This window comes from Elephantulus edwardii, unplaced genomic scaffold (genome assembly GCF_000299155.1).
Source record: "Elephantulus edwardii isolate Elephantulus edwardi_28Jun2011 unplaced genomic scaffold, EleEdw1.0 scaffold00071, whole genome shotgun sequence".
Taxonomy (NCBI): domain Eukaryota; kingdom Metazoa; phylum Chordata; class Mammalia; order Macroscelidea; family Macroscelididae; genus Elephantulus; species Elephantulus edwardii.
The window spans coordinates 5,406,181-5,418,832 of NW_006399821.1; the positions used below are offsets into that span (position 1 = coordinate 5,406,181).

Below are 12,652 nucleotides of genomic sequence, written 5' to 3' on the forward strand. Positions count from 1 at the left end.
CTAAGACATGAACTTTTTGTGTCTCTTATTTTATTTTAATGAAGATTTACATATTGGTTTTTCATGCAATTATTCATTTTGTTTTCATCACCATTATTAGTATAGTAGGCATAATTAAACATTAGTCAAAATGTATTAGCATAATTACTGTTTAATCAAGCCCTTGTTGTGTACTGCCTTATTCTTTACACAATTCATCTATTTTCTTCTCTTCCTCTTTTCTCATGCCTGCTACCCTACAAAATGAATTACCTCTCTGTGTAAAACCTCTCCTTAGCTTCTCTTAATAGTGATTCCATGAAATGACCATGACTACTTGACTCCACTTGATCCCACAATAACTCTATATATCAGGTAGAGTAAATAAAGAAAAAGAACAAGAGATCACAACTTTTTACCAGGTAGCCCTTTAATTGAATAGTTTAGAAAACAGTGGGATATAACCAATCAATAATTACATTTACATCCACATACAAATGGATAGAAATAGTGGTACACCCACAAAATGGATTATGCAGCACTGAAAAACAGTAAGTTTTCAGAACACTACTGAACATGGATGAGTCTGGAAGACATTATGCTTAGTGAAATATCTTAGTCACAAAAGGACCAATATTGTATAATACCACTGTTAGAAAAATAGGATGGGCACTGGAGGGGAGAGCAGGAAAAGAATGGATAGATGAGAAACACTACACTGGAATAGGAGAAAGGAAGGCCTATCTGAAAAGAATGTATGATTAGACATTATATGTATGACAAATGACAATTAACAATCTGGACTAAGTAAGATATGCATGACAAAGTGAATTGTGGGAGGGGGGAGAGAAAAGTATGTGTCAATGAAAGAATGAAAACACATCCTTTCTTTAAACTTTAATTAAATAACAATTAAAATGTTTTTAAAACCCACTGATTTTTAAAAAGTGAGAAAGTAGACTAATGAAAATGGAACATCATCAGGACATAATGTGAAAATGGAAATGCTCACATATTATAAAGAATATAGCCAATGTCACAAAACATCTAGAACCTTCTGAATGAGAACTTAAAGAACTATAAAAGCTGTCACCAAAAACACAACAAAATATTATATTTTTTTAAAAAGAGAGAAATATAGGAGAATATTAATTCTGCAGAACAAAGTAAAAGAAACACTGGCCAAAGTAAGATTTTCTTCATAATATAGGCCTTCCATTGGAGTGCTTTTCTACATTTCAAATGAGTATCTCTTTTTAAGCCTACCACCAATGGTCAGGGAATTTCTCTACATTCTGTCCATAGAAGAAACTATCACACCATCATGATCTCTCATAGCTGTCCAAAAAGAATCTGACTCATTTCTATTCATTTTTGACTGAATGAATTCAACCATAAAAATCACTGATTTTTCCTTGTGAAAAGGGAAACACATTGCAGTATTCAGTATAAGAGTTGCACTTATAAAAATATGTTTCTGGGGAGTAATTTTATTGATAAAAATACTTGTTACCATTAAAAGATCAGGTAATAAGGCTCCGGGCCTGATCTTGTATTTCCACAATCTTTAAGGAGAAGTAACTCGGCCAAAAAACAGGATGTTCCCTGAGGGCTTGTGTCGAATAAAGAAAAGGAATGGATGGTTGGCATTGAAAGTTTCCTCTGGCATTAGCATGCAGAAGGTTGCAATAGCTGTCGTGGCAGCTGCAGCCTCTGTACCCTCCTCATTCACTTCTACAAAAGATTTATGAATAATTTTTGATATAATAAGATCTCTATTTCCTGATATGCCAGAGAGATCAGCCTTACTACTATTAAAGATATCCTGCACACCCAGGTGGGCCAGGTGAGAATTGAGGTTGTAGCTCTCTTCAAGCTTGAACCTAGGCAAGCTGAGGTTAACTTCTATGACATCCATATTCTCAGGTTTGATCCACTCATTCAATTTTTCCGAAGTCAACTGTTCCTCGATCTGGAATTATAATAAAGAAAAAGAGGAAATAAAATCAGTATAATAGAATATACTAAGTAATAAATCATCATTCATAGTAATATTTAGATAAAAGGACACATAACTATTGTTAATTTTTTTCCTTCACATTTGTGCCAAATAAGATTGTCTGGGGAGGATTTTATTTCTTTCTGGCAATAGTTGGTAAAAATCAGATCAAACATAAACATGAAAATCCGATTAAAATGAATTGGCTATTTACTACATACACTAAATGCAAACACACACACACACACATATTCTGAACCACTTAACTTTATTAAATATCCTAAAAATAAAATTAAAAACCACACAAAGTATATTAGGGACACTGTAGAAAAAGTATAATCATCACAATTTGGGCTAATTCTAGCTCTAACAAGTAAGAAAAAAAAATCAAGTTGCTTGGCACTGAGTCAGAAACAACTTACGGCTGACCCTTCAGTGAGCTTTCAGAGGCTGTAGATAGCCTCGGAGGAGATTTCCCATCTTTCCTCCTCTTACATTAGGAAGTAGGCCTAATATTTAAGCTAACACTGGTCCTTTTATATCATGCAGAGTTTGCAAGTTAATTCATGACCTAAATGAAGCATGGGGAGTTTGGTGGCCTAGATGTAAGAAGCTGTGCTGCAATCCTAAAGGCAGGTGGTTTGAATCCACCAGTTGTTCCACAGAAGAAATATGGGCAGTTTCCTCTCATTTGATTTACTGTTTTTGAAAACCTGCTGGAGGGAGGGTTAATGGTGGGTCAGTAATGACTCAATGGCAAGCAACAACAAACTGAAGCATAGTAAAAATAAGTAGTGTAATTGAGTTTTATAGTACTTGATGAAGCAGCTATATACCATAAGTTCTCCTTTCCTTTTTCTCACTCAGAGAAGCAGCATTTATCTTGTTGCACTTTTCCCTACTGTTGATTCCAGTGTAGGATTCCTATAATTTTCCAGTAATAATGTTACATTTAATATAGTTCTATAGACATCTGTAGATGTCGGCCATGGCTATGATAATGGAAACTTTCTTTAATTTTTAAACCTAAGACTTTGTAGTAGTAAATGTAGGTGGACTAATTTCAAAGGACTCAGAGAGAACTGGGAAGGAAAGTTAGTATCAGGAAATGATGAATACCTCCCACCTGACACACACAGGAGACATCAGGCAAAACCCAGCCTGAGCCACCACACCCAGGAGGGAATTACCTTTTTCAGACCTGTGGAGTCATCTTCAATATCATCTGGCAGCAGGATGACCATGCTGAGGTTATTGCCTTGGTAGGGCATTTCTAATACACGGCACTTCAGTTCCTGGATATAGCAATATGGAAACTTCCTTTTCTGATACATCATTTTCACCATTTTTGTGTCTTTCTGCACAGGTTCAAGAGACATATCACTCAAATAACTGTGTACTTTTAAAGTAAGACTTCATCTTTGAAAGTGACATTTCCTTACCTTATTCAGCCTGAATGGGGCATCGATTGTGGCCTCTTTCTGAAATTTTTCCTCCCAGTTCCCCTTGAAATAGATGGCATTCACTAGCACAAGCTTAGTCATACTGTTAACCACACCTGAAACCAAGAGTTCTGGAATTTTCCCTGAAAAGATAAGGAAATATTTTTTTTTTTATTTTAAATGTGCCTGTCAAAATCCCAAAATCAATGTTACTCTAACACTGAAATATGGTTGAAATGTATGTGTTCTACTTAATTCTCCATTAACAGGGAATTCAGTTAGTAAACTTAACCAAAGTTTAAATTGTATAAGGTTGGTATAAACAGCCCAGATGTCAAACCACAAACTAATGGATTGAGAAGTTGTGGTATATTCATACAATGGAATACTACATAGCAAACAGGAGCAAGAATTTTATAAATTACTACTTAACTTGAGAGGGAATGGAGAGCATTATACTAAGTGAACTAACTCAGTCCCATGAAGACAAATACTATATAAAACCATTATTGTAGAAACAGTATGAAGATTCAAGGGGGGGGGAGGGTGAAAGCAGAGGGGTGAGGATGGAAAGGGTGGGGTGAGGTGGGGTGTTAATCATAGGGTTGCACAGTTTGATGGGGTGGTGAAAGAAATGGGAAGAATCTTGTGTGAAAAACAATGTATTCAAACTTTGTAAATAAATCAGTATAAAATTTTTAAAAAAATTGACAAAAAATAAAATTGAATAGAGTTTAAATAAACTAAATTGTAAGGCAGACCAGTATGAGAACACAACCAGCCCATGAAAAAGTCAACAGATTGAAAAAAGTATTTGCTAAAAGGATATTTTGTTTGACAATGAGCCTTATATTGTGAGTGGCCTTTGTTTTTCAGATGAAGAAAAACATTGCATTTAGTAACTAGTAAATCATCTCTTCAAATGTATTCTCACAATAAAGAGTCCAACCAAGATCCCTTGAACTAAAGGTCTGCCCACAGACTGGGAGTGTCTTAATTATGGGAGTTAGGTGTTGGGAAAGTGCATTGACTCATACAATGTGGACATCAGAAAACAGATGCGTGAAAATAGGATATCCAAATCTAAATAAGCCAATTCTCACCCCAACAAGCATGATTTATCTGACAAGATGTTGGCAATGAAGTCTTGTTTCCTGTGCCATACTCCTTTCCATATGTTTATTATTGAAATTCAAGTAGGGTGAACTTTCTAAAAACGTTTCTTCCATTGGTTTTACATGTAGTATAAGCTGTAACTTCAAATGCCCTTAGGAAAACTAAGTGTTGGTGGTAGGTGGTGAGAAGAATCTAGCTACTTTAACTAACTTTGCTCTACTTGGGTGAACTTTTAACATTTGAAGTTGAGAGATGGCATCACCTTCCACCACCATTAGACTGTGAGTGTGTCTGGACAGGAATGGAGGGGGTGTTGAGGGATGTGGAAGAGAGCACAGAAGAAATGCAGGTGGGGGACAGAGGACTAAGGTAAAGGTTCATGTGTCACTCTGTTCTGTACCTTCTGTCTGTTCTTTAACCCATTGGTTTATCTCCTTCCTTGCCTCCTCGGAGGCATGCTGGAAATCAACACTGGCCAAGTTAGCCCCGTAGTTTTTCTGAGTTGATGCCAAGAAATCCTATAAAGAAAAAAGGAAGTGTTATTAGTAGCTCTTACTCTGTATAGAAATGGTTCTCTAAAAAAAAAGAAAAAAAGAAATGGTTCTCTAAAACCTTTAAGAGTGACAGAGATCATCCTGAGAGGCCAAATTCCATTCTTACACAGTAAGTCTTAACCCTTCTACTTTTAGTGCCTTATCAAATATAGAAATTATTTGTATTGAGCTGATTAGTATTTTTTTTTAAAGAAGTAAATACTAGCACCATCCTTCCACTACAAACACCATGGCACACAACGCCATGTCATTGAAGGGCAACCTTCTTTGCACCAGGTATCACTTTTCTGCAGGGCCTCTTCTCATAGTCCACAGACAATCAAAAGTCATTCTGCAATTGAATGCTTTTAAGTTCTGTGGCCTAATGAGTAAGAGGTTGTATTGCCAACACAAAGGCAAATGGTTCAAATCTACCAGCTGCTCTTGGTGAGAAATATGGGCATTCCTCTGCAGTGCAACATACAACCTCTGAAAACTCCCTGGAGGGTCTGCTATGAGTGGACTCCCACTAAACTACATTTTGGAACTGATTTTTGTGCTGGAGCAGTGCCTGGGCCAGGGGATGTCTGAGAGCACAGAGTGCACAGTACTTACAGGGAGGAAGTGATAGGTCTTCTCTCCATATAACCTGTTAGCAAGTTTCAGGATGTAGGAGGCATCACGTTGGCTGATGTCGGCATGCAGGCGCTGAAATCTGGAGTGAACCTCCTCAACCTTATCAAAATGAAATGCCTGAAAGAAAGGAAGCATTCTTTTTATGGACATTTATTCTAAAATTCCAAAGACATTGTGTTTTGACTCTCAATTTAAAGTAAATGCTTTATTTACAGTTAGTGATGACTTTCTGTTCAATATTTTATAAACTTTTTATTGGAGAACAAACAATATAGAATCCAAGACATACAGCTCTGAGACATGTATTACTTTTCAGTAATTTTATTCTAATTATGCACCACAAATATGACTGGGTAATAACTAAATGAGAGCCCTACTGGCCTACTGCTAAAAAACTACACTGTAATCCCAAAGGCATGCGGTTTGAATCCACCAACTGTTCCTCAGGGAGAGAACCCTTTCCTCCTGTATGATTTACTGTCTCTCAAAACCTGCTGGATGGTCAGCTATGGGTCGGTTACAACTCAATGATACACAATAATAACAATAACTAAATTAAAATAAACAAATAAAAAAGACCTATGTTTTTTTAAAAAAACCTATTTTTATAAGACTATATTAAAATAAACAGAAAATTATATCCATAAATATTTATATATTTGTAAACCTATAAATACAAATGTATTTGTGGTTTACTTTATTGAGTATAGGATGAGACAATTAAAATTAGCATCAATATAGATTCAGAAACAAAAAAATACTACACATTAAGTTGGGTTTTTATTTTTAATGATTTTATAAGTTAACTTCCTGTTGTTGTTATGTGCCATCGAGTCATCTGAGACTCATAGCGACCCTACATACACAACCCTAAACCCTGCTCTATCCTGTGCCAATCTTATTGTCTCCGACACACCTATTCCCATTTTTCCAGTCACTGAATCGATCCATTTCATCAAGGGTCTTCCTCTCTTGTGCTGTCCCTTCACCCTTCCAAGTATGATGTCCCTCTCCAAGGACTGATTCAGCCTTGTAACAAGTCCAAAGTATGTCAGACAAAGCTTCAGAATCCTTGACCCCTAGGAATAACCTGGCTTCACCCTCTCCAGGACAAACTTGTTTGTTCTCTTAGCACTCCATGGTATATTCAATACTCTTCTCCAGCACCAAATCTCAAAGGCATCAATTCTCCTTCTATCATCCCTATTCATTGTCCAGCTTTCTGATGCATAGCAAGTAACTGCAAAGACCATGTCCTGTATCAGGCACACTTTACTCTCCAAACTGACATCATTGCTTTTTAATACTTTGGAGAGGTCTCTGACAGCAGACTTTCCCAATGCAACTCGTATTTTAATTTCCTAGCTGTTTGTACCAAGAGCGTTGACTATAGAGCAAAGCAAACTAAAGCTGTTAACAATCTCAATCTTTTCACTATCTATCATGATGCTGCCAACCCACCCAGTGGTAAGAATCTTTGTTTTCTTGATTGTGAACTTCAATCCATATTGAAGGCTGCAGTCCTTGACCTTCTACAGCCAAGTGCTTCAGGTCCTCCTCAGTTTCAGCAAACAGGGTTGTGTCATCTGCATAATGGAGACTGGTGAGTCTTCCGCCAGTTCTGATGTCACATTTTTTCTCCTAGAGCTCATTCTTCTGGATAATCTGTTCTGCATATAGATTGAAAAGATATGGAGATAGGACACATCCCTGGCATAGCCCCTTTCCAATTCTGAAACATGCAGTGTTTCCTTACTCTGTTCTGACGACGACCACCTCCTGGTCCAAGTATAGGTTTCACATAAGCACAATCAAGTGTTCTGGGATTCCCATTTTTCTGAGAGTCAGCCATAGCTTGTTATGATCTACATGGTCAAATGCCTTTGCATAGTAAATAAAACACAGATAGACATTCCTCTGGTACTCTCTGCTTTCAGCCAAGATCCATCTGACATTAGCTATAATATCCCTAGTACCATGGCCACTTCTAAAGCTAGCCTGCATACTTAATTTACTTATTTTAAAATATCATTAACACTGAGCTTTTTAGCAGAAGTTTCATTTCCCAAATAACAGTTATGAATCAGGAGTTTCTTTATAATTTTATGAGGGCTGGACAGTGAACAAAACTATACAGCAGTACAGAGTCCATATTCTTTACAGAGATATGGAATGTTTGAATAATTACTATGCTCAATCCAGCAATATTTACTCTGCCATAAAGGAAATTAGGGGTGGGGCAAGGGACAGTATCTTCTCAAAGACAAAGTCACCAATTTTCTGCCACAGTGTTTGTCCTACGTCTCATTACTCCTGGGACTAGAAAGTTCTTTTAAATGCCCCACCTCAACACACATTTTCATAAAATTAATTTGATGCCTGGAAGGTAGCTGAGTGACAGCCACAAAGGAAGAAGATGTAGATAGTATCATGCTCCAAAGAAACACTACATAGTAAGGTATTATTTACTGTCTGTATGTTATCAGTTGCAAAGCAGGAATCTTAGGCTCCTAGCCAAGGAGAAGATGCCTGAGCTGAAACGAATGTTGTTAAAAAAACTTTCACAGGAATATAAGCCCCAAGTGGACAGGAATTTCCATGGGCCAAAACCAGCACCTGGCACTTGGTGTATAAAGATTTGAAGATGAATGAAATCAGGTACACACTCTTCATTGGCACAGAAATGCAATGGTTTATCTGGAAAATGCTTTGTAGGAAATTTATAAGCTATAAGAAACAGCTCTGCACACAGATATGAAACTAGTTTACAGCATAAGAGGTAGGTTTAGTATCACTGACCTGAGACAACTGTGTTGCGCTGCTGCCCTTGGCCCCGGCAAGGACCATGGCCAGCCCACAGGAGATGCTGAAGGGAGAGAAGAAGATGTTTCCCGTGGGATTCTCCTTACTCAGATCACTGAATAGGTCCAGGGAGAACTGGGTAATGGCAGTAGTCAGCTGCTCCATGGTGACTGGCTAGACACAGAAGAGAAGCATGAGCTTCCAGGGGCCACCCAGGACCACATAGGGCAACTGTATCCTGGTCATCTCCTCAGTCATCCTAGGCCTATGCATTCAGGGAAAGGCCTGGAGCTATTCTCTCTTCTCAGGAAAGGCAGTACTCTCTCTCCCTTTCCCTGCTCCCCAAGCAGGCTGGGGGGTATTCAGGAACCCACTCATCCACTGAGGTCCAATCAGAACTGGGGTTTTCAGAAGCTGTGAATTGTAGGTGAGGACACTGCCCATCTTTCTTCCTTGGAGCAGCTGGTCGATTCCAACCACTTGCTTGGGGTCGGCCGTACAAATGACCCATTAGGTTACCAGAGCTTCCTGAAAGGCTGCTAGGAGGGTACTTGGCGTACAGTCTGGCATGCCCCTCCCCACCCCGCCCCCCAGGTCTCTGCAACTCCTGGTCTGGTAGTTGTTCCTTCTAGTGGTGATGCATCCAGCATCATGGGCATCCTGCTGGTGCGTGGCCAGAGTCTAACCAGCTCCTGGATTTCTGTGGCCTCTAATAGCTCAGCTGGGTATCTACTGCCTCCTCAAACACAGGGAAGGAGAAACACTAGTAACGCACAGACCTTGTAGCATGAGAGCAGTAAGTGGAATCCCTACCACTTTTTTTTGCACTGGTGGCCTGCTGTTGTTTGCTTTTTCAGTCAACGCAGACTCACAGCTGATCCTCAAGCAGGCTTACAGAGAAACTAAATCACTTGGAGAATACTGCCCATCCTCCTGTGGAGTAGCTGATGGATTCGAACCATATGCCTCTGGACTGCAGCTCAGCTTCTTCACCACTTAGGCTACCAGACCTACTCTGGGCTATCTCAAAGGCAAGAGGTTCGAATTCACCAGCTCATACGTGGGGAAAAGGGTTATCTCCTCCCATGCCTCTGAAAACCAGGAGGGTCAGCTAAGGGTTGGGCAATGAGTGTGTTATTTTGCTCATTAGTTGCTAGATTTCCCCAGATTCCTTTTATGTGCCCAAGGCCAGCCTGCCAGAGTACCAGGGAGCCTAACCTGCGTCCTGAGTAACAAAACACCCAAAGTGTGCACTCCATAGGCCCCCTCTCCTGGCCAGTACGGCACTTGAGCTCCATCCCGGGTGCAGGCACAACCCCCGGCAGCAGTGGCGGGTCTGCAGGGTCCTTGCAGGGTACAGTAAACCGGAACCGAGACCCGGGAACCCGCCCACTCGCCCACCCAGGCTCTTACCGGGAGCAGAGCACAGCTGTGTGGAGGAACTGCACCAAGAAGGAAGTAAGGGCGCTTTATAATGCAGAGAGGGAGTGAGAGCGGCCTAGGCGTGTCTAGAGGGAGGAGTTTCGCCCACGACTTCCGAGCTGTCCCTCCTCCCAGAGCTGTTTGCCTTGCCCCAGGTCTCTGATGTTGAGAATGGCTTACTAATATGTAAAGGAATCAGAGGCTGATGAGTCACTCTTAGAAGGACGACTTTGAGCCTCATCTATATGCTAAATTCTAGTTTTCCTGGAAGTAAATCTGGAAACTCTTTTACAAAGAAAAGAATGGGTTCCCCAAAATAGTATGTCTGGAACTCTTAGGCACCTAGGTTAACGCGCCCTTCACAAGTGGGGAGGGCCTCAGGTGGGCCAGCACAAGCACCACCTACCAAGAGCTCTTGCTGGAATGCAAAAATACTGCAGTTCTCCCTGTTTTTGTATACCTGTTGTTGTTGTTTTTCCTGAAGAATAAGCATTTATCAATAGACCTATTTTCAATAGAAATATTTTCAGCTCTGCAACTTGTCTGTATTAAATCATTAGGATTCATAATTTTAATTATATGGTGTTTGTTCTGTACATAGTGTTTTGCACCAGATCATTGGGGAATTTTGCATTACAAATGGACTTTGATGTTTCCACTTTTTTCCATTTTGTGAGTTTTGTATGCTTTATGCCAGCTGCCAACCCAAATGCATGTGCTTTGAATCCACTGGTGGCTCCTCAGAAGTAATCTCGGTGATTTTCAGCCTCAACTGACAATGAGTTCAGTTGAAATTTAAATATATAATTATCCTGCCTTCTTTCTGGGCATAAATTATAACACATATTGCTTTATGTAACTTTTAAAAAAAGCAATCCTTCACTTTCATTCCAAAATTTAGGCTATTTTCCCCCCCATAGTGCAAAAAATAAGTGATTAGGGCTGAATGGCAATCATTATTATTATTTTGGGGCTCTTTTTTGTTGTTGTAGTTCTCTTTAAATGTTAAACCATATAATTGCAGCAGCATTTATCATGCTTTCCTGTAAGCCTCAACGCCTAAAAAGAACAGAAAGTCACTACTGTTTTATTAGCATGAACCAAAGAGGGTGAATGGGTTTTGTACACTTTTATAACTCTGAGAACTTGCTTAAAAGGGGTGAAGAGCAGTAGTAAAAACAATGTCCACAGCTGAAAAATATTAATAAAAAACTTTCAAAAACCTTTTTTCAACTAATACTGAAACTGTCAATGATTTCTCCTTAATTTGGATCCACAGTCAATAACCTTGGTTACCAGCAACCATCTAATTAAAAGACACATTGTCTTGGGAAAGTCTGCTGAGAGAGACCTTTCCACAGTGCTGAAGAGCATGAATATTAGTTTTTAGTTTAAAGGCTAAAGTGAACCTGATTCAAGCCATGCTATGTATCTGAGAGTTGGATGGTGAATAAAGATGACAGGAAAAAGAATCGATGCTTTGAGTTCTGATGCTGGAGAAAGTCATGAAAAATTCCATGGACTGCTAAGAGAACAAGTATGTCTTGGGGAGTGCAGTCAGGATGCTCCTTTGAGGGAAGGATGGTGAAACCTTGTCTCTCATATTTTGGGCGTGTTATCAGGAGCAGCTAGTCCTTGGATAAGACAGCATGCTTAGGAAAGTGGATGGTCAGTGAAGGAAGGCAAGACCCCAAACGAGATGGGTTGACACAGTGACTGCAATAATGGATTTTACAAGGCAGAGATGAAGGAGGCACAGGAATGGGCAGGGTTCAGATCTGATGTTCTTGGGAAAACTATGAATCATACTCGCCCTGACAGCACCTAATAACAGTGTTTTATAGTTTATTAAAGAAACTAACATTCATTGGAAGCAATAATAAGTAAATTGAAGCTTGTTCAATCCTGAAAGTCAAGACGATCAAATTTCTTTTCCTGTTAGCAATGGGTCAAAAGGTTTGGCCCACCTCTGACTTTCCAGGGATGTCTCTCGACCTTTTTTTCCCCTTTCCTTTTTTCTTTAACTCTTTCACATCTCAATCTTTCACTAACCATGCCTCTGTTGCATTACCTTAATAAACCTTTTTGGCTTGTTTTGCTAAAAACAAAAAAGTCAAACCTTGGGCTTTTCATTTTCTACCATACTTGGTAATCATACCATTCCACATAGAAAGTTGTTGTTACGCTGGCGCGCGCAGGGCCTGATCGGCTCTTAAAGGCGCAGGCTGTGGGCGGGCGTGAGGAACAAAACGCCTGCGTGGGGCCTGCAGGAAGCTCCAGGGCCGCTATGGGTGCAGCGAGCCCGCCACGGCCGCGACGCTGCCCCGCTGCCCGGGCCGGGATTGGCTGCGCTATAGGGCGGGCTGGCCCCGCAGGAGGGACAGCAGCTGAGGGCGGCGGCCCTGGACAGAGCGGCGCGGCATCGCAGTGCGTGGCCGGTGCGCCTGGCGCTTATGCTGGGCTTCGTGCTGGCCTTGTGGCTCGGCTCGTGCTGTCCCGTGCCTCGGAGCTGAAGCGGGCCTGGAGCACCGCGTCGGCCTGGAGGGTTGCCGGCCGCGCTGGATGATGGCTGGGCAGGCCAGCGAGGCGCGGGATGTGCGCGGGGCGCTGCGGTGGTCTCACGGCCGGGCCTCGGAGGGCGACCCACGCAACAGCAACTTTTTCTTCGTGGCAGTTATGACAGCGCAGAAGTACTTGCACGCGCGCACCCTGGCGGCGTACGG

At 40.7% G+C, this 12,652-nt stretch overlaps 1 protein-coding gene across 1 annotated transcript; it reads right to left on the reverse strand.

Annotated features, from left to right (window-relative positions):
- Positions 1-1,546: 1,546 nt before the first annotated feature.
- On the reverse strand, positions 1,547-8,672 carry SERPINB1 (serpin peptidase inhibitor, clade B (ovalbumin), member 1). The gene is made up of 6 exons (XM_006888707.1): positions 8,505-8,672; positions 5,685-5,822; positions 4,937-5,054; positions 3,421-3,563; positions 3,169-3,336; positions 1,547-1,951 (listed from the first exon to the last, which is right to left on the reverse strand). Exons 1-6 carry the CDS (start codon positions 8,670-8,672, stop codon positions 1,547-1,549), a joined length of 1,140 nt encoding a protein of 379 aa, XP_006888769.1.
- Positions 8,673-12,652: the final 3,980 nt, after the last annotated feature.

Coding starts and splice junctions, on each gene's coding strand:
- SERPINB1 (XM_006888707.1), bottom strand. CDS start 8,672: ATGGAGCAGCTGACTACTGCCATTACCCAGTTCTCCCTGGACCTATTC. Junction 5,055..5,684: donor AGACCTATCACTTCCTCCCT/GTAAGTACTGTG, acceptor TTTTCTTTATAG/GATTTCTTGGCATCAACTCA. Junction 3,564..4,936: donor GGTTAAAGAACAGACAGAAG/GTACAGAACAGA, acceptor TTATCTTTTCAG/GGAAAATTCCAGAACTCTTG.